Here is an 18,038-nt window from a genome sequence, read left to right on the forward strand (position 1 = left end):
GGAATTCCGCTTTATCTTAGGAGAGGTGAGAGCTGAGATTGCCATACGTGGCACTAAGTTTACGGACGCCACGGAGCCTCTGCTGCCGTGTAAAGCGGGCATGCGCTGCTGCGGCTATTGTCACGGCCGTTAGCCACGCGTACAGCACAGCCGAAGGTTGTGTTGGCGGATGCTGGGGGGGGGAGTGTCGGGCAGCGCATGCAAGGCATTCGGGGGCACCACCACGTGGCGGCAGATACCCAGCCTGTGGCCCCGCGTAGCCCCATATCCGCGATTGCCAGCGATCCTCCGCCGAAGGAGCACACACAGCAGCGTCGTTCGCATCATGCGATGGAAGCGTAGGTGCAGGCAAGGCACACGTGCGCTGGCCACATCATCAGCATCTTCAGGAGGCTTGTCCAAGCGTCATCACGTTGTCACGCTAATGGACACAGCGCTTAGAGCGGATGGCAAACGAGCTCTGCTCTCCAACGGGTGAGGCGGGGGAAGCGAAAACCGACGTGCTCCCGATGTGCCGCAGCACACAGCCTGCCCCCTCCCCCCTAGTGCGTTGTCTGCTGCTGCTCGGGTGGAAAACAGCGAGTCGATGACACAGGGTCCAGCGTCTTGAACCACGGAGCATTTGCCACCTGACCGAGTCGCACATGTTGGGCGACATCGCCCATGGCAGGCCACGAAAATGGGGATGGAACCCCCAACCCGATAATTTAACTGCTTCTCCCTCCTCCGCTCATTCTCTCTCTGATATCATGCTCGCGAGGGGCACGGCATACACACACGCACACACATTCATGCGTGCGTTGCAAAATCGACGACGTCAACGTGCATACACTTGGGTGCGAGGTAAAGCTGTTCCTTCGCGAACGTCGAAAGCACTAGTGAGGTGTGTCGTTTTGAGCCACGATATTGCTTGATTTAGGTCTTCTGCCGCAGTGCATCACAGGAAGGCGGGGGCGGGGGTGTGAAAGTCGATTAGATTGCGAAACGGGGGTGCACCAGCACCACACTCAGTGAACAGCACGCACCGAGTGCAGAGGCCGTGGTCAGCGACGGCGGTGCGGCGATCTTTGCGTAGGGGAGGTAAAAGCAGCTCAATCGTGACCGAGCCAGTGCGTCACGTGAACAGAGAGCGAAGGCACCACCCGCGCCTATTCGTCTGCTATCCCTTTTCTCTCTCTCTCGTCCCCTCTCTCCTGCCCTCACGCTTTTCGACTAGCCGCCGCATAAATACACCCACGCAAATTATCCGGTGGATTGTGCGCAGGGCGAGTCACCGCATTCCGACTAGGCGACACTCCCCATTCCGCTCTCTGCCGCCCGCCCGTAGGCGCTTGCGGCCATTTGCTAGGCGCCAGTGCCCTCGTCGTGTAACATCTTCATTGTGCCCGGCGCCACTCTCGCCTTTTCAGCGTTCACAATGTTGCGCTTCACACGTGCCTCGTTCACGGGCCGCGCGATGATCTCGCGCGGCAGTCCCGAGTGGTCTCACCGCCTCGACCTCAAGAAGGGCAAGAAAACGACGCTGGCGCACAAGCTCGGCACTAGCAAGCCCAACAACGCGTTGCAGTACGCGCAAATGACGTTGCACGACTTGACAGAATGGGTCGTGGCCTACTCGCCGTGGCCGCTAACCTTTGGTCTTGCCTGCTGCGCAGTGGAGATGATGCACTCTTACTCGTCGCGCTACGACTTAGACCGATTTGGTATTGTGCCGCGCCCCTCTCCTCGTCAGGCGGAGATCATTATCGTCTCCGGCACCGTGACAAACAAGATGGCACCGCTGCTGCGCAACATCTACGTGCAGATGGTAAACCCAAAGTGGGTGATTTCGATGGGTAGCTGCGCCAACGGCGGTGGCTACTACCACTTCTCGTACGCCGTGCTCCGCGGCTGCGAGCGGGCGATCCCGGTCGACTTCTGGATCCCTGGCTGCCCGCCGTCGGCTGAGAGCCTCGTATTTTGTCTGCACAACCTGCAGAAGAAGATCCGCTGGCACGAGATTCAAAAATACTCGGTGCGGTAAGCAGCGCAGAGGAGAGGCACACACCAAAGGCGAGAGCGAGCGACGCCTATACGAGAGGGGTGGGGGTGGCTCACTGAGGAACATGACGGGCAAAAGCGGACGCAACGCAGGCAGGCGTGCAGGCCTGAAAGGGCCCTGACAGGAGTGGGAAGGGCTTGCGCCTACGGCATCCTGGAAGGTGTGGACGGTGCCGAGAATGTGTCTCGATACCGCGGGGCTTCCTCGTTTGTATGTGTGGCACGTCCGTTTTCCTCATCCAGCTTCCGGGCTCATGACCTCATCTGCATGGGCTGCCTTTGACTTTTATCGGCGTTCCTTTAGGAGCGCATTGCTCGTCAACATCGTTCACTGCTTCTTTTTATTTCGTGTGCGGTGTGTCAGTGCTGTGTTGTACATCTTCGCATGTGCATGGGATCGTGCATAGAGGCAGGTGTGCATGTTGGGACCAGGCGCGCTCGTTCGCTCGCTTGCTGGCCATCTCGGAGTGCGCACGTGATCGCGTGTGCCGTGCCATCATTTTTTTCTGTTATTTTTCTTTATTGCTGGGAATCTTTTTTCTTTGCTTGTCCTCTCGGTCTCGGCCTTTTCCGTGCTTCCTCTGGACGTGTGCACTGAAGCGGTAGGCGGGTGCACCATCGGCCTCCCCCTTCCCTTTTTCGCCGCCGCCACCCCCATCAGCCACATACCCACACCTATACGTACACGCATGTCCACCTCCCTCTATTTTCTCTCTGCCCGTGTCTCTTCCACAAACTCGCCTCCCTCTGCCCATTTGTATGTTCTGTAGTGTCTTAGTTAGCTTTAGCACCTGTATAGTCTATCGTCGTCGCCGTGCCCTGAGAATGAGCGAAATGAGAAACCGAAAGCAAGACATACTCACTCTCTCTCGAAGAGACGCGCGGAAGACCGTGCATGCTCCTCTGCAAGAACGCATGCTCTCTCGCTGCGTGCATGCACTGTAGCTGTGGCGCCGCGAAGGCTTCTGCTTTGAAACACATAGGTCATAATCCGTTTTTTTTTTTGCTTATCCTGTGTGTGTTTGTGTCGTGCCTGTGTACTGCGCGGACTCCAGAAGTAAATCCATTGAGGAAGCACAGCACGCCGCCGCCGCCGTCACTCGCATGCGCAAGTCGATGGCCTTCGTCGTCCTCACCCCGTTGCCGGTGAATAGTCCCTCTCACTGTTCTACTCTGGGTGTACCTCTGGATACTAACATTGCGCCTTCGAATGTTCGACAGAACTCCGTGCATCTGCACCTAAACACACACACACACACCTACATATGCCCCCGTCCCCCTTGATTATCTGTTTCGCGTTCACCGCCACCGCAGAACGTATGGAACCACACGCCACACTTTCACCTCCGTTGTGATCCCATCGGACATGTTGAATATTGTTCTCGCCAAGCGTACCCCGGAACAGGTGGTTGTGGAGCACGCGGGCAGCACCCTGGATGAGGGCGCCGATACCCTTCCCCGCGGTTCAGCGCCGCGATGTGTTTACATTCAGCACAGAAGACACCACCCCATGGAGCGGCTACGCGCATGCACTGGTGGCGCGCCGCAATATGCAAGAGGCACTTGACGTGTATGCCGAGCACTAACGTCATGGTGCGTTGTAGGCACGTATGGCCCCGCGTGCCGAAGCAGCGCCGCGGCGCATCGACACTGCAGTTGCTGGTGGCCTGCATCACAGGGTTTTTGTTACTGGGACGACGACGCCCAACAGACACTTAAGCGCAGGGTTGACGTCAGGCTTTCGAGGCGATTGGGGGTGCGAGGGATGTAAAGAGAGAGGGTGAGGAGGGGGCACGAAATGCATGCATGCGTACCCCAGTGGTGCCGATGTGACCGCAGTGCCCTTGCGTCGTCGTCTCTGGCTTGATGTGGGCACTCCTACCGCGATGGTGTACCCCTGATGGCACAAGTCGAGCAGGCGCACACAGCCACACTTATTCTATCCGTGGACTGTCCCGTTCTTGCAGTCTCCCTTCGGAGTCCTTCCGCTGTGTGTGTTTTGCGTTTTTGATGAGCCCATTGAAATGTGTCGAGGGCTTGTGTGCGCAAAGCCGCGTCTGCTGCATCTTCCTGCGGTAGTGGTGTGCACCGCATGTGTGGCAATGGTGTGTGCCCCTCCCCCCCTTTGCCGGTCATCCATCCGGCCCTCTTTTGCTTTTCTTCGTGTTTTTTCTTGATGGCTTACTCGCCCTACCCCACCCCCTTCCTCTCGTTATGGCCTCCCTTCTGCTAGTATGGCAGCATGCCAGCCTTCCCTTGTTTTGTCTCCCGCTGTGTCCCTCATCCGATACGGTGCCTCTCTCTCTGTGTCTTATGAAGCCGCTCCTGCAGCGGGGCGCCTTTTGCCGACGAACGTTCAAAGGCGCACCTGCCCAGGCGAGCACACACACCCAGCCACACATACACACACACGAAGGGCTGCAACGGCACGGGCGCACATTCGCGCATATAAACTGTTTGCCCAGAGCGTGTAAGTTGGAAAAAAAAAACGAAAAAAAAGTGGAGTACAAGGGATGCGAGAAAAGGGGACATGCTCGCAGGACTGCAACGTGCTGCCGTCTTTTCGCCCTCTCCTCCATCAGCTCCTTGGTGGCTCGGCCCCGCACTTGCTCACATCTCTTAGGGGCATGTGTGCCTCGCATCTCTTTGTCTTTGCGCGTGCATAGGAGGACTGCCTGCATGCCTTTCCTCACTCTTTCTTCACGCCATCCCTCTCCCCCTCCCTCCACGAAATCCCTCCTTCCCTCACAGACCTTTATCAGCCAGGACATGCTGGCACGCACTTCGTCGCAGTCAGCACGCACATCTCTTTCGTGAGGACCTTCTGTGCCGTTCTCTGTCGGCCTGCGCTCCTAGGCAGGCAAGCTGAGGCGATACCATGCTCCACGTTGTCCTCTTCAAGACCGACGCGAAGAAGCTCGCGAAGGAGTTCCCTGGAAACTCCCTCGAGGAAGCGATCGAATCACTGCGCCAGGCCAAAATCCCCGGCCTTGTTGACTTTAACATACGACCCAAGAATACCAGCCCCTGGCCAGGCTACCAGGATGATTCGCAGGGCTACACACACGCATTGATGTCGAGTCATGTGAGCGCGAGCGCGCTGCGCACCTACGCTGAGCATCCGGTGCACAAGGTGCTGCAGGCGCGCCTCCTAAAGTGTGTCACGGCGCCGCCTCTCCGCATGGATCTCGATATTCATCCCAACCTGTAAAAACGATGGCGAGGCGAAAAGAAAAACGACACAAGTCCTTCTATTCACTTAGATGTCATACCTCATATTGCGCGTTGCCACGTATCCGCAAGTCTCGATATCCGACTGCAGCTGCGCTATGATGTGCCTCCCTCTGTGCTTTTTTTTTTCGTCTGTGTGTGCGTGGGTGTATAAAAAAGCGTCTAGGCTGAAGACTAGTTTGCTTAGCGGTCATTGCGTGGCAGGCGGAGAGTGTTCAGCAGCAGAAGGCAGCTGCAGTAGCATGCAGGAGGGGGGAGTCTGGAAACTGAGAAGAACAAAGATGTGGCGCTTCGCAGCACTCATGACTCCCCGCGTGCAGCGGACGAATGTGTGCATCTGCATCTGTGTGCTTGAGTGTGTCTCAAAGACGTGTGCCGCCCCACTGTCATCACACATGGCTTACAAGCTATTTCCATCTCATGTGCGTGTGCTCATCGGCGTCCGCCCCCTCACGGCCGCTGCTAGTGCATTAGCCTACCTGGGCACCGTTTGTGCCCCGCTTTGTGTGCGTGCCATCTCGCTTGGTTCCTTCGCCACCCCTCCCCTTGCGTCGTGCTGTCAGCTCGACGGTTCCATCTCGATCTCCTCACATCGTCTGTGTTTCGCTGTCTTGCGCCCTTCGTTGAAGGCTTGTATAATCACAGACACCATCACAGCAGTACCCACTACAGAGACGTAGCAGACGAACAAGTACACGTGACTCATACAGTATAAGAGCCACCCCTTCACAGAGACAGAGAGGGGGAAGTGGCTGCACGTTCAGTCGTGGGACTGTGCCGTCTGCCGCGGAGTGCGTTGAGTCCAACGCCATGGAGCTCAGCCCGTCGAATGCGACGGAGGAGGCTCACCACAAATCGTTGAACCCGCAGGTGAACTCCGTCTGCCACTGCGCGCATCTGAGGCTGAAAGGCCCGCTGCACGTCGAGAAGCTGCGCGAGCTGCTCAAGAGGGTGCGCACGACCGTGCCGGGCCTCATCGAGCTTCACTTTGGCGAAAGCATGAATGTCTCCGCGAGCAGCGCCGACTCCGCTGAGAGCAACACGCACGCCCTCTTCAGCCGCCACCAGAACGGGCATTACCTCAAAATGTACAAGACCCACCCGGCCCACATGGATCTCATGAACTATCTAATGAGCAGGGCGGAGCGCCCGGCGACAGTGGTTGACTTCGTCAACGTCGCTTCCAGCCTTTGACAACCTGTCAACGGACCAGCCACCCAAAACGGTGGACGTCCGTCACACATACGCACAAACATGGAGAGGCAGAAGTGCGCTGTCGTGCACGCCGGTCGGCCGGTGCGCGAAAAAAAAAAGAATATGTAGACCAGACATGTGCGCTCATCAAGTGAGGCAGGTACACTCTGAGACGCATTCGCCTCCGTTGCACCTCATAAACGTCAAGAGCGAAAAAGGTAGCATGGGGAGCTGCGCTCCCGCAAATCAAGCTAACTAACCACCAGGAGAAATATATGTGCATTAGCGGAGGAGGCTGGCCCTTGAAGGAGCAGAAATGGTGGATGTAGGGGAGGAAAGTTGGGGTATGGTGGTATCTCCTCTTTTATAGGACGGCATATTGGCGATGCTCCATTCACGAGCGTGGTGAGGCGATACATGGCCATTGTGGGCGTAGTCGAGAGGGGGCGCTGATTTTGACCTAGCACGAAGAGCGTAGCCCTCTGTAGGTACAGCAGAGTGATGCTTGAGAAAGAATGAGAGCGATGCTGTTACTCCGTGCGCTAGTAGTACTGCTCACGGCGTGCCGAATTTTTCGTTTTGACGGCGCCGCCTCTTTGCTTAATGTGCGCCGCATGTCCATTTTTTTTTTCGTCCTTTTGTTGCAACCGAAGCGGGTCTCTCACTACCTTGCTCTTTCCTGAGCCTTTCCCTTTGCTAGTACTGCTCCGATGCGCTCCTTGATCACCGCCACGTACCTCTCGCAAGCCTCTGCCACTCTTCGCTGCTGCTCTTCCTGCACGCTTAGCTTATTTTCTTTCACGGGCACCATCCGCGAAGAGGCGCTGATGGGGGCATCCCTTCTCAATATTCCTCGTTCTTTTCCGCGCGTTTTTGTTCCTCGCCTGGCACCGCCAGCAACACCAATACGCTACGACGCGCGAGAAGAAGAAACACTGACACTGGCCCTATAACCACGACAACCTCAAAACAGATAGACTAGCATTGCAGAGTCTGTATTGTCGCCCTCGGCCACGCGCAGGCATTTCTGCACACACGTACGCGCGCCTGACCATCAGCCATTGACTGCGGACACCCACTCTTCTCGCGTGGTACAAAGAGAGACGCTCTCGATTACTGTGTTCTTTTTGCTTGTTTTTGCTCCTACCTCTTTGGTTTTCTGTTTTCTTTGTGACGGGAGACGACTGCGTGGCAGGCATAAGTTTGAAGCGGTCCTCGCGCCTTGCTTGTCGACATGTACGTGTGGATGCGCAGGTACTCCTATATTTGTATATCTATCTGTGCATGTAGATGATTGCGGTAGACGTGGCCGGGTCCTCTTCATGCAAGAGGTTTTTTTTGTGTCTACGTGTGTGTGTTTACAAAAGAAGGACGACGACACGGAAGGAGCTGATGAAAAAAGAAAAAGGGAAAACGAAGAGAAGTCTCTCGCGCGGCGTCTTTCTTGCGCGATTCGCGCGCGTCCTTCATGAGAAAGGTCCACGGGGGGTTGGCAGCGGTCTCTCTCGCTCTCTCTTTCTCCACCGCCTTCTCTTACGGCCTCGGTGTAGCATGCCTGCTAGCGTCGACTCGCGTCGCGGGCGGCGTCACTTCTCCTCTGCCTTTCTTTTTTTTTTTCGATTTCCATCCTGCCCGTCTTTCTCCCCGCCATCTCCGTTCCATCTCGACCATCTCCTGTGCACCGCCAAGATTTTCTCATACCCCTTCTAGAAGTCACGCTCTCCTGTGCTTTGTCCTTTTTTTTATTGCGTCTCACGATAGCCTTGCTCCTGCGTCGTTGTGCCGACTCGCCTCTCTCACCATCTCCCCGCTCTGTACTTCACACCTCTGCCTATCTGTCACGCATTCTCTGTCAAGTGTGGTTGAGCGGCTCAGCACAGGCCCCATTTCTTTCTCGCGTCCTCTCTTCTTTTGCCCACATCAAGCCTATTTCTGTCGAAGCATCTCCTCCGCCATTTTTTTCAACCGTCTCGTTCTCCCTACACGCAACGATGACCGCTGAGTACGACTACCTCTTCAAGCTGCTGCTGATTGGCGACAGCGGCGTCGGTAAGTCCTGCCTGCTCCTCCGCTTCGCCGATGACAGCTACACCGATAGCTACATCTCCACCATTGGTGTCGACTTCAAGATTCGCACGCTGAACCTGGAAAGCAAGGTAATCAAGCTGCAGATTTGGGATACCGCCGGCCAGGAGCGCTTCCGCACCATCACGAGTAGCTACTACCGTGGTGCCCACGGCATCATCATAGTGTATGACACGACCGACATGGAGAGTTTCAACAACGTCAAGACGTGGCTGAGCGAAATCGAAAAGTACGCAAGTGAGAACGTCAACAAGATCCTCGTCGGCAACAAGTGCGATTTGGTCACAAAGAAGGCCGTCGATACGCAGATGGCGAAAGACTTTGCCGACTCCCTTGGCATCCCGTTCCTTGAAACGAGCGCCAAGAACTCCACAAACGTCGAGGAAGCCTTCATTCAAATGGCATCTGGAATCAAGGCGCGCCTGGCTGTGAGTGGTGAGGTCAAATCTGCGTCCCGTCCCAACCTGCAGAACCCCCCAACGGTGAAGAAGGAAGACAGCTGCTGCTAAGCATTGCGAGATACGGGCACGATACACAAAGGGACGGGCCGCCGCAGAGTGGGGGGAAGGGTCGGGAGTTCCCCTGCCTTCTCTCGACCCGAGGGACGTTAACTCTCCCGTGATCTGCGGACAAAAGCGCGGCGTCGAGGAAAGGTGGGCGGCATACGACGCCAATGGTGCACTGAAGGTGAGCGAAAAGGCACGCAGGGATGCGTCGCTCTTCTTGAGCTGTGTCGTGATGTGTCGGTGGCCGTTGTCCTCGGTTGAGTGAGAGGCGCGATCGTGTGTTCCCCCTCCGCGCCACCCCGGCACAAGTGCCTGCGGGCTGCTTGTAGGCACGTATGCGTCCATGGGTGTGATCCCATCGTTGCGTGACTGTCCGTCTACCCCTCCCCTCCCCTCCCCCCGTATGCCCAAGCTGGAAGAGGCGGACACGGACGCGCACAATGCTGTGGAGACTCGAGATGAGAGTTTTGAAGCGAGACAGAGAAACCGTCAATGCGTTTTTACTTTTTTGAGCAGTCTTATATCCATTTGCGTCGCTGATGGTTTTCTCCTCTCTTAGGCAATTCCCCTGACGCGCTGTATACGCTGGCGACTCACGAAAACCCACACGAGGGGCTCCCCTGCAGATGCAACTGTCCTGTGTCATGTACAAAACACAGAAAAAGGTATGAAAAAGCAGAGAAGGAAAAAAAAGAAAAAAAAAACAAAACAAAAGAAGCATGAAGGAGCATGAAGGAGCGGCTTCACGACGGGAAGCGGGGCACCTGTGGTATGGATGTTCGGTGGCAAGAAGTGTGTTTGAGCGTATATCTCCGTGCGTCTGTGTGTGTGTGTGTACACGTCCAACAGAGTCTCGCAAGGGTCGGATCCCTTCTACCTCCTTCCCCTTCCCCTCCCCCTCCCCCCCTCGCCGGACTCTCCCCGCCCGCTGCTGCGTTCTCCTTCGATGTCGATCGTTTGTACATCGTCTTTTCTTTTCGTGCTTCAGTATTGGGAGGATGGGCGTTTTTTGTTTTGTTGTTTTGTTCTGCTCCCGTTTTGTTGATTTTTGTTGCTTCCTTTACTTTGTTTTTACGTCCTGGGCGCTCCCCTCTGTCGGTGCGTGTGTAAGCTTGCTTCTGTGTTCTTGCGTTTGAGGAATAGTGAAGGGAGTGAAACATCTCTAAATGGTGTGCGCTTCAGGTTGTCTATTTCGTTGCATCGTGTGCGCACGGGAGAGAGAGCGCCCCCCTCCACTCTCTGCCACATACGTACAAAGAGGGAAAAAAGGAGGTGTGTGAAAATATTCGGCAGGATTGTTGGCAGATGCGCCTTGGAAGGGAACCGGTGCGGGCGGCGGGGAAGAGTGTCAGGGTGAGAAGGGTGGAGAGGGCCACAGCGATGGTGCTACAACAAACAACGGAAGGTGTCTCTCCCTCTCTCTCTCTGCTTGTCACTCAGTGTGTGCGTGCAAAATGGCGAGATATCAGTTGTGTTCGTGTGTCTGACTGTCACCCTTCTTGAGTCCACCACCTCCCGAGCTCTACATCCCTTCCCACACATGCGCGTCTTCCGTATTTTTGTTCGTCCGAAGATGAAGTTGTGTTAGCACTTGAAAAGGAAAGAGTGATGCGCCATTCCTTTATTTGTCGTCACGCCGTCTGCGTTTGTTTTTTACTGATTTCGTTTCTGTTTACGTCGTCAGTGTCTCTTGGCAGTTGTGTGTTCAATATATATATATATATGTGTGTGTCGGCTCCTCTTTCGAGGAAAAAAAAAGAAAAACGCAAAACAATCGCACGCAACAAGCGCTGCACGAAACTCTCTGCCTGCCTCGGACGCTCTGTCTGTCTGTCTGTGTCTTCTGTGCTTTTTCTTTTACTTGGCGGGTCGAGTCTCTGTTCCGCTCCTCCCCGATCCGTGTGCGCTTGGGCGTCCCCTTTTCTTTGCTTTTCGGCTCACTCGTTGTTTTACGTCATTCTCTATTTTGTGCTACCAGTGTATGCTAGTGCCTGGTTGTGCGTCTGTGTGTAGGTAGGTGGACGCGCGTCTGCGGGCGCATGGGTCCTTTGCTTGTATGTCTGCGCCGGCGTGCGTCTACGCGTCTTCCCCTTGTCATTCTCCTCCTTTCCCCCTCACTCAAAAAAGGGTAGAGAGAGTTCGGCCACCATTACCATATATATAAGGGAAGAAGCGAGAGAAAAACACAGAAGTGACAACAGAAAAACGCTCTTTTTCCTCCTCCCCACTCCCCAGAGAAAAGGAAAAACAACAGCAGATTTTGAATAACAGAGAAGTGAAACTCACGTCGGCAGTGACAGTGATACGCAGCAGAGCATTATGTTCACGAGAGTATGTGGCTGGACGTGTGTGTGTGTGCTGAGCGATAGGAATACACGAAAAAAAAATAAAGAAGAAGAAAAGGAAGCACTGAGGCAAACGAGGGAGGGGGATGTGGCAGCATTCTAGTGTGATGTGTACGCAACGCCCTCTTTTTTTTTGTATTCATCTCCTGCCCCTCTAACACTTACCCCCGGGCCCTCCCCTCACCTCCCTTCCCTTCCTTCTTTGGTGCTTGACGGGCCTCCTTCAGGAAAGCAGGCTGACAAAAACAACCAAAGTATTACGAAGAGGTCGCCCCTGTGCTGGTAATGGGGAAGCAGCATGCGGAACGGAGAAAAAACGCGTGTGCGTGCGGAAGCAGCGACCAGGCCCCCTCCCACCCGTCGTCATTTCGGTTTCTCTCCGGTGACGACTGTTGCCGTATACTTCGCGTTAGCTCCACGTTCTCCTGCACCACCCTGACACTCGCTCTCTGTCGTCCTCTCCCCTCTTCGTCTTCCACAACACCGCAGCGGTGCTCACGCAGATCTCGAGAGTTGAGGGCTGCAACGTCGAGCACAAGCAAAGAAAAAAAAAGAAGGGTGCAGTCAGCGGAACAACGAACCGTAAAGACAGGGCACATCGGCTCCATCTATGCTGCACCTCTGTAATACTCCGTTTGTATACCACGAAAGTGTACTGTGAAAAACGAACGATGGTGACATCGCCGAAGCTGCTTCTTGGGGGCTTGCACAAGATCAGCGACCGCAGCGTATTCTTTACTCCACTTAAGAAGGATCATCTCGACTTGACAACCCTTAGCATCGCTCCCCCGTCGCACCGCGGCGTACTCCAGCGCAACGGTTTGGTGGCAAAAGCGTTCATTGGCGTGACGTTTTACGACGCGCGCACTTCCGCCGCGCACCCGTCGTCGCTTACATCACCAGCACGCCACATGTGCGAATCCGACGCAACCGATTCGGCGGAGCACCGCAAACTCTCCGCTGCGAAGCGAGAGGATCTGTGGCGTGCTGCGTTGGTGTACGGCGGCCTGCTGCACGACAAGTGGGATGCATTGGCGACTCCAGAGGAGCTCGCGGCGACGCCGTGGCCAGTGCACACCGAAATGCAGTACGCCGAACTGATGGAGGAGTTAATTGCGCGGAAGGCCTGTACCACGGCAAACACGTCGAGCTTCTGTGTGCCTGTCTTGTCCATTGACGAGTTCGTTTACAAGCACAAAGGGGTGCGAGTGTGCCTCGGCGTGGCCTGGATGCCACGCTACTCGCACAACCTGCGAGAGTGGGCGGCAACATTTGCGCAGTCTGGTCACTGCGTGCCAGAGGCGTCGCTCCTGGCGCTTCTGCATCACGTGACCACGGGCGCACTCGCGCTGCGCACGGCTACCTGCACAGCGGCCAAAAAGGATGCGACGCTCTCTTTGTCCGTCACTCTGGAGAAGGTGCTTGTGTACCGAGCTTCGGAGGCGGAAAAAAAGATCGCGAAGGAGGCCGACCCAGACGAAACGGGGGAAGGGCTAACATTTGCGTTAGCCACTGGTGCGTTCAGGTGGCGGCGCGCAGAGCCGCATGTTGACGAGAGCATTTGGACGAACGTGCCGACACGCTCCCGCATCAGAGCTCTCACAAATCACCTGATCGTCCCCGAGGAGGGGCAGCTGTTGTACTGCACGCCTGAGGATCGCTCGCCGAGGCTATACCCGACGCACGGCAGCGCGGCCGCAAAGCAAGATGTCTGGACTCTTGGCGTCGTCCTCTACCTCCTCGCCTCTGGTGTTGCCGGCACAGACCATATCGCCACCACCTCTCCGCCGGACCGTGTCCCTCGGCTTGCACCCTTGCGCGAGTTGACGCCGCTCAACTCAGCGGCGCTCACTCCAGACTCTCTCTGGAAGCGCCTGCGGCGGGAGCTGGAGCGCCGCGGCTACAGCAGCACAATCGTGACCGTGGTCGCACAGCTCCTCTCGCTTGACCCGCTTACGCGACCGTCGCTGGACACAATGGACCGCATGCTGCAGGACCTGCATCGGCCGACCCCTGTGTGTCGCTTCCCGTTCGCTCTGGGCTCGTACGACCTGCTGCGGATGCCGAACCCTACTGACATTCACCTGAACCCCGGTGCACGGCGGTACACCATGGAGGGAGTGTGCGTCTTGTGCAAAAAGCACCGCGGCAGTACGCCCCTGTGTGGCAAGGATGGCGATCACGCCCCGGGCTTTTCATCGCCGTCGTGGTCTGACGAGGAGCTGCTGCCGCAGCTGCACGGCATGGACTTGCACTATATAACCTTTCTCTACCCCCTTTGCGGGTCCAGCGATGAGCGTCGGCGGCGCAAGCAAGCGGCACTCGCTTTGCGAAGCTGCCACGACGGCATCAACGCCAGCAGCAGCATCGCCCGAGACGCCACACCGCTGCTGGACTGCACGATGCTGTTTCAGGTGTTCGGCGGCTTCGCCGTATACGAACGGGTGCCGGAGCTGAACGCGACGGGTCAGGTCTTCCACCGCGTCACCGTGAAGGAGGTGCTAGTGCCGTACCCGAGCCAGGGGCTGCGTCGCTCGGAGTTGCCTCTGGTGAAGCTGACGATCGATTTCAGCGGCGGCCTCCCGTGGCCTTCCTGCTGCACGGAAACTCTCCAGAAGAGCGGCCGGGTCTCCCGCAACGTGCCGTTCGGCTTCACGGGGGCTCACCACGACGTGAAGTGTTTTGGCTGGGTGCTACCTGGCGAGCGCTTCAGCCTGCCAAACGGGGGTCATTGGACGGCGCCGCACGATGGCTCTTTCGTGTTCTGGTTCCATTCGGACCTGCGACCAACGGATCGAGACCGCTACTTTGCCTTGACGAGTATGCGCGCAGCGACGCTGCCGGCAAAGTTGCCGCGCACCGTGATGCCCGATTCGCTCTTTCGGATGCACGCCGGGGACCAGAGACACGCCAGCAATCTTCTGCCAAGTCGCATAGGGAGCGGTAACCGAGCGGATTCTCGCCTGGGACGGGGCTGCATAGCCCACCGCCGCTCGTGCCAAAGCGTGACAGACATCGCCTTGCCATCAGCGACGCACGAGATTGTGGAGGCAGACGAGAAGGTGAGGACCCTTGTGACGCATAGGCCGCTTTCTCTCTCCGCGCCGCGTGTGCAGAACACTCAGGAGGAGTCGCCGGTCCATGGGCGACGTCGGTGGAGCAGCGCAAAGGACAGGGTGCCGTCTCGCCACTCCTCCGCTTTTCCCGCGGAGGTTGTCGGCGCCCTCGAAGCACCCGATGAGGCGCGAAAGAGTCCTGGTACCGCGCGTGCGCCGTCGACGCTTCGCTCCGTGGGAGAGACACGGAGCAGTGGCGTAGTCCTCACACCTCAGCTACATGTGCCGGATCTTCTTCTTGATATGCCGACGCCAGACACGCACGCCAGTGCTGACCATGAGAGCCCAAAATCACCGGGCTGGGAGAGGGCCAGCGACCAAGCGCGCCTGTCAGAGCGCAACCCCACCCAGTCACCCGTGGATGGCAACACCACGGCGAAGCGCACACAAGCCCTGGCCGCTCCTGAGAAGAGCATCTCTCCCGCCGCGTCGCAGTCCCTCAGTTCCGGGCAGAAGAAGGCCCGCAAGTTACGTGACGCGACGGTCTCGTCAGAGGAGTTTTGTGGTGGTGCAGCGCTGCAGTTTGTGGCGTCCGCACCGGCAAGTGTCGGCGCCGAGCATCCGATTGTAAGTACGGTGGTGCCGGCGCAGTCGGTGCTGACCGGGCAAAGCAGCGTCCTTGGAGGCTCACCACGGCTCTTGAAGCTGCGCCCTGTCTCTCAGCATGGGGCCAAGAAGCAGAGCATCCAGGCAACCGCGTCGTCGGCCACGTCAATGTTGCCACCGATTGTGGACGCCCTGCCTGCGGGGCTCGGCGAACTGCATGTGTGCGGGCTGTGGTTGCCAAGCGAAGCAGTGGACGCGGCGTTTCGTTCTCTGACCTTCTGCATCCTCTCCACCGGTGAACATGGCTACATGCACCCACCAGTGAAGATGTCGGCGCGGGTGGCGCATGCCATCCGTGCCCCGCCGGGTGCCGAATTCTTGGCCTTCCTGTCAAACCAGGTGCCGCTGTTTCGTCGTAATCACCCGCGGCTGGAGAGGGCGGGTGTGTCGCTGATGCTACCGCACCACGGGTTCACGTGCTACGCTGCGGGCGGCACCCTTTTGGGGGTGCTGGGGCTGCGGTGTAGCACCAAGGGCGGCCCAGACGTGATGGCTGGCGAGTTTGAGCTCATGATGCGCACCAGCGCGGCATTTCGCGGCAGCAGCGCTGCTTCGTGGACTGTATATGCGTCTCACCTCTCGGAGAGCGTAGGGGTTGAAGCGCACGTGAGGCGGGCCGCCGCCAATGCCGTCAAAGCAAGAAACGACTGCGAGGACGAGGACAGGCGGGCAAGCACTCTGCGTCACGTGCCCTCCTTGCTGCGCCGTGCGTCGGGCAGTCGAAATATGTTTGCCAACACCCCAGAAAATCAGACACTCACCTTTACGAGTGCCCGTCATCTCGTGGGCGAGTTCACACCAGACGAAAGCGGCGACGTTTTGCGGTCTCGCGAGGGAGAGGGTGAGGCGGCGCTACCAGCGTGCTGGATCAGCTTTGACGGTGTGTCCACCGCGCTCCTGTTTGCAGACGCACCGCAGTCTGTCTGGGTGCCGTACAGGATCGGCGGTTAGTTGTACGCAACGATGGCGCCAGCGCCACGCTCCTCGTCCTTTTCGATTTTTTTTTGTCTTTCGTTGCCTGTCTGTATGCTGCCCGCTGAATCGCGTCCCCCTTCGTCTCCACACCTTTTTTTTTATTTTTCTGATGACTTGTCATGCTGGGGTCACTGCTGGGGTGTCGCAAGCAGTTGTTTGGGGATGAGGGGCACCGAGGTGGATCCTCTGAACCTCTTTCTGCGTCTATGTTGCCTCCATGTTGTCTCTCGCTTGTTCGTTGCTGTTGTTTGCGCTCACGCAGGCAACCCCTCGTCCGCCCCCGCCCCACCCAAATCTCCACGCACATTTAGAAACCACCCCCTCCTGTGCACGTGTTTGCGTGTGTGGCTCGTGTGCTCTCTTGCCCGGTTCGTCCTTGCTTCATACCGCGCACACGTGTTCTCTTCGATTGTAGCCCTTCATGATTCTCCGCCTCAACTACGCCGACTCCCATCGAGTTTCGCTCTCTCGCATGCACCTAAACGCCTTTTTTTTGGTTATGAACGCATCCGTTCGCGCCTGCCTGTCGGTGCATCTGGTGCTCTCTGGCCCGGTGACGGAGCGAGCGGCGGAGAGCACATCAAGTACATAGACTCATAGAACTTTGCCTGCATGCCGTTCTCGTTAAGAACGACGACTCTCCCCCCACCACCCCCGATGCCTCTCATCCGTATCGCGTCCATCACAGGAGCCTTTTTGCATGTCTGTTGCACCCGCTGCTTGCACGCATTTTTTAGACTCTCCATTTTTTCGTGTGCTTTTCGCTCGGCGTGTGCGGTGCGATTCCACTCAAAAGGAGCGCAAAGAAGAGTGCTGCTGCTGTTGCTGCTGCCGCCCTTCTTCTCCTCCTTCACGGGCGCCACCTTTTGCCCCCGGTGTTCTCCTTCCCACTTTCTCCCTTATGCTTTTTGACCGTCTCGCAAAAAAGTGATTATTCCTTTTGGGGGGGCATCACTCGCCGGTCTGTGTCGCTCTTTCCGCTTACTTCCTTTTTGCCCACCCCCCACAGCGATGCGCGGGCGGAGGAGGCAACCTGCACGTACATCACAATTAGCTTCGGTCGCTCACAACGGCGCCGTGTGTTGCGTGCGCTCGCCCAAACCGACAGAGAAACCGACCTGCAGAGACACATGCCAGCACTCGCGTGCAGCTTGAACACAAGGGCACACATACATGCATCCGTACGTAATGGCGGGGCCGTGTGCTGACGCCTGGTTCCCCGAACACGGAACATACACAGCTTCCCGCCCGTCCTCCTGCGCTTTCTACATCATTCTTGTGTTGAGACACGTGCGCATGTGTAGGTGTTTATGTGTGTTTTGACTTCCAGTCGCTCTGTGTGCTGGACGTGAGCGTGCACGTGGGACACCGCATAAGAAGGATAGAAAAAGCACAGACTCCTCTTGTCTGGACCGTTGTTCAGCTCGTGGTGCATTCTTTTTTTTTTTGCTTTATGTTCTCTCTTTTTTTCTTCTGCTCCCCTTCTTTAGCACGGCTGTCCTTGCTACTGTACTCATCCCTCTGTAGGCCTTCATCTCCTATCCCTCCCCCCTGAACCCACCCCCCAATGCCAGCGCCTCTTTGCCGAAGCAGGCGTTCTCACTTGATTGTTTCCTCTTCCCCCCCCCACTCTCTCCCGCGCTTCTTTGTGGCCTCGCACACTCTCTCGCTTGGATCCTCGGTATGAAATCACCTGCATGCACACACACACACACGCACATATATGGGGGCCGGTACACCTCTTGCTATTCGACCAGAGAGTATACATGCGTGTGGCGCTCGTCGTGTGAGTCGACTGTGGGCGTGCCGGCACCTCACGGTGCCGTTTATCTTCCGTTGTTGTTGTTTTCGCCTTGTTCAAACCCTTACGAGCGCAGTTGCTTCTGCTACAGAGCAGGCATCACTCCCAGCCATGTGTTCCTGCGGCCACAGCGTCGCAC

At 57.1% G+C, this 18,038-nt stretch overlaps 5 protein-coding genes across 5 annotated transcripts; all 5 read left to right on the plus strand.

The window, feature by feature from the left end:
• Positions 1–1,417: 1,417 nt before the first annotated feature.
• Positions 1,418–2,023, plus strand: LINJ_27_0590 (NADH-ubiquinone oxidoreductase 20 kDa subunit,mitochondrial precursor; the record flags this gene model as incomplete). Its single annotated transcript, XM_003392598.1, has 1 exon — positions 1,418–2,023. One exon carries the CDS (start codon positions 1,418–1,420, stop codon positions 2,021–2,023), a length of 606 nt encoding a protein of 201 aa, XP_003392646.1.
• Positions 2,024–4,918: 2,895 nt separating this feature from the next.
• LINJ_27_0600 (conserved hypothetical protein) lies at positions 4,919–5,251 on the plus strand (the record flags this gene model as incomplete). Its single annotated transcript, XM_003392599.1, has 1 exon — positions 4,919–5,251. The coding sequence occupies one exon, from the start codon at positions 4,919–4,921 to the stop codon at positions 5,249–5,251; it is 333 nt and encodes a 110-aa protein (XP_003392647.1).
• Positions 5,252–6,081: 830 nt separating this feature from the next.
• On the plus strand, positions 6,082–6,465 carry LINJ_27_0610 (conserved hypothetical protein; the record flags this gene model as incomplete). The annotated part of the gene is made up of 1 exon (XM_003392600.1): positions 6,082–6,465. The coding sequence occupies one exon, from the start codon at positions 6,082–6,084 to the stop codon at positions 6,463–6,465; it is 384 nt and encodes a 127-aa protein (XP_003392648.1).
• Positions 6,466–8,456: 1,991 nt separating this feature from the next.
• On the plus strand, positions 8,457–9,059 carry LINJ_27_0620 (putative small GTP-binding protein Rab1; the record flags this gene model as incomplete). The annotated part of the gene is made up of 1 exon (XM_003392601.1): positions 8,457–9,059. One exon carries the CDS (start codon positions 8,457–8,459, stop codon positions 9,057–9,059), a length of 603 nt encoding a protein of 200 aa, XP_003392649.1.
• A 3,013-nt stretch (positions 9,060–12,072) lies between these two features.
• On the plus strand, positions 12,073–16,074 carry LINJ_27_0630 (conserved hypothetical protein; the record flags this gene model as incomplete). The annotated part of the gene is made up of 1 exon (XM_003392602.1): positions 12,073–16,074. The coding sequence occupies one exon, from the start codon at positions 12,073–12,075 to the stop codon at positions 16,072–16,074; it is 4,002 nt and encodes a 1,333-aa protein (XP_003392650.1).
• Positions 16,075–18,038: the final 1,964 nt, after the last annotated feature.

Source organism: Leishmania infantum, chromosome 27 (assembly GCF_000002875.2).
Source record: "Leishmania infantum JPCM5 genome chromosome 27".
Lineage (NCBI taxonomy): Eukaryota > Euglenozoa > Kinetoplastea > Trypanosomatida > Trypanosomatidae > Leishmania > Leishmania infantum.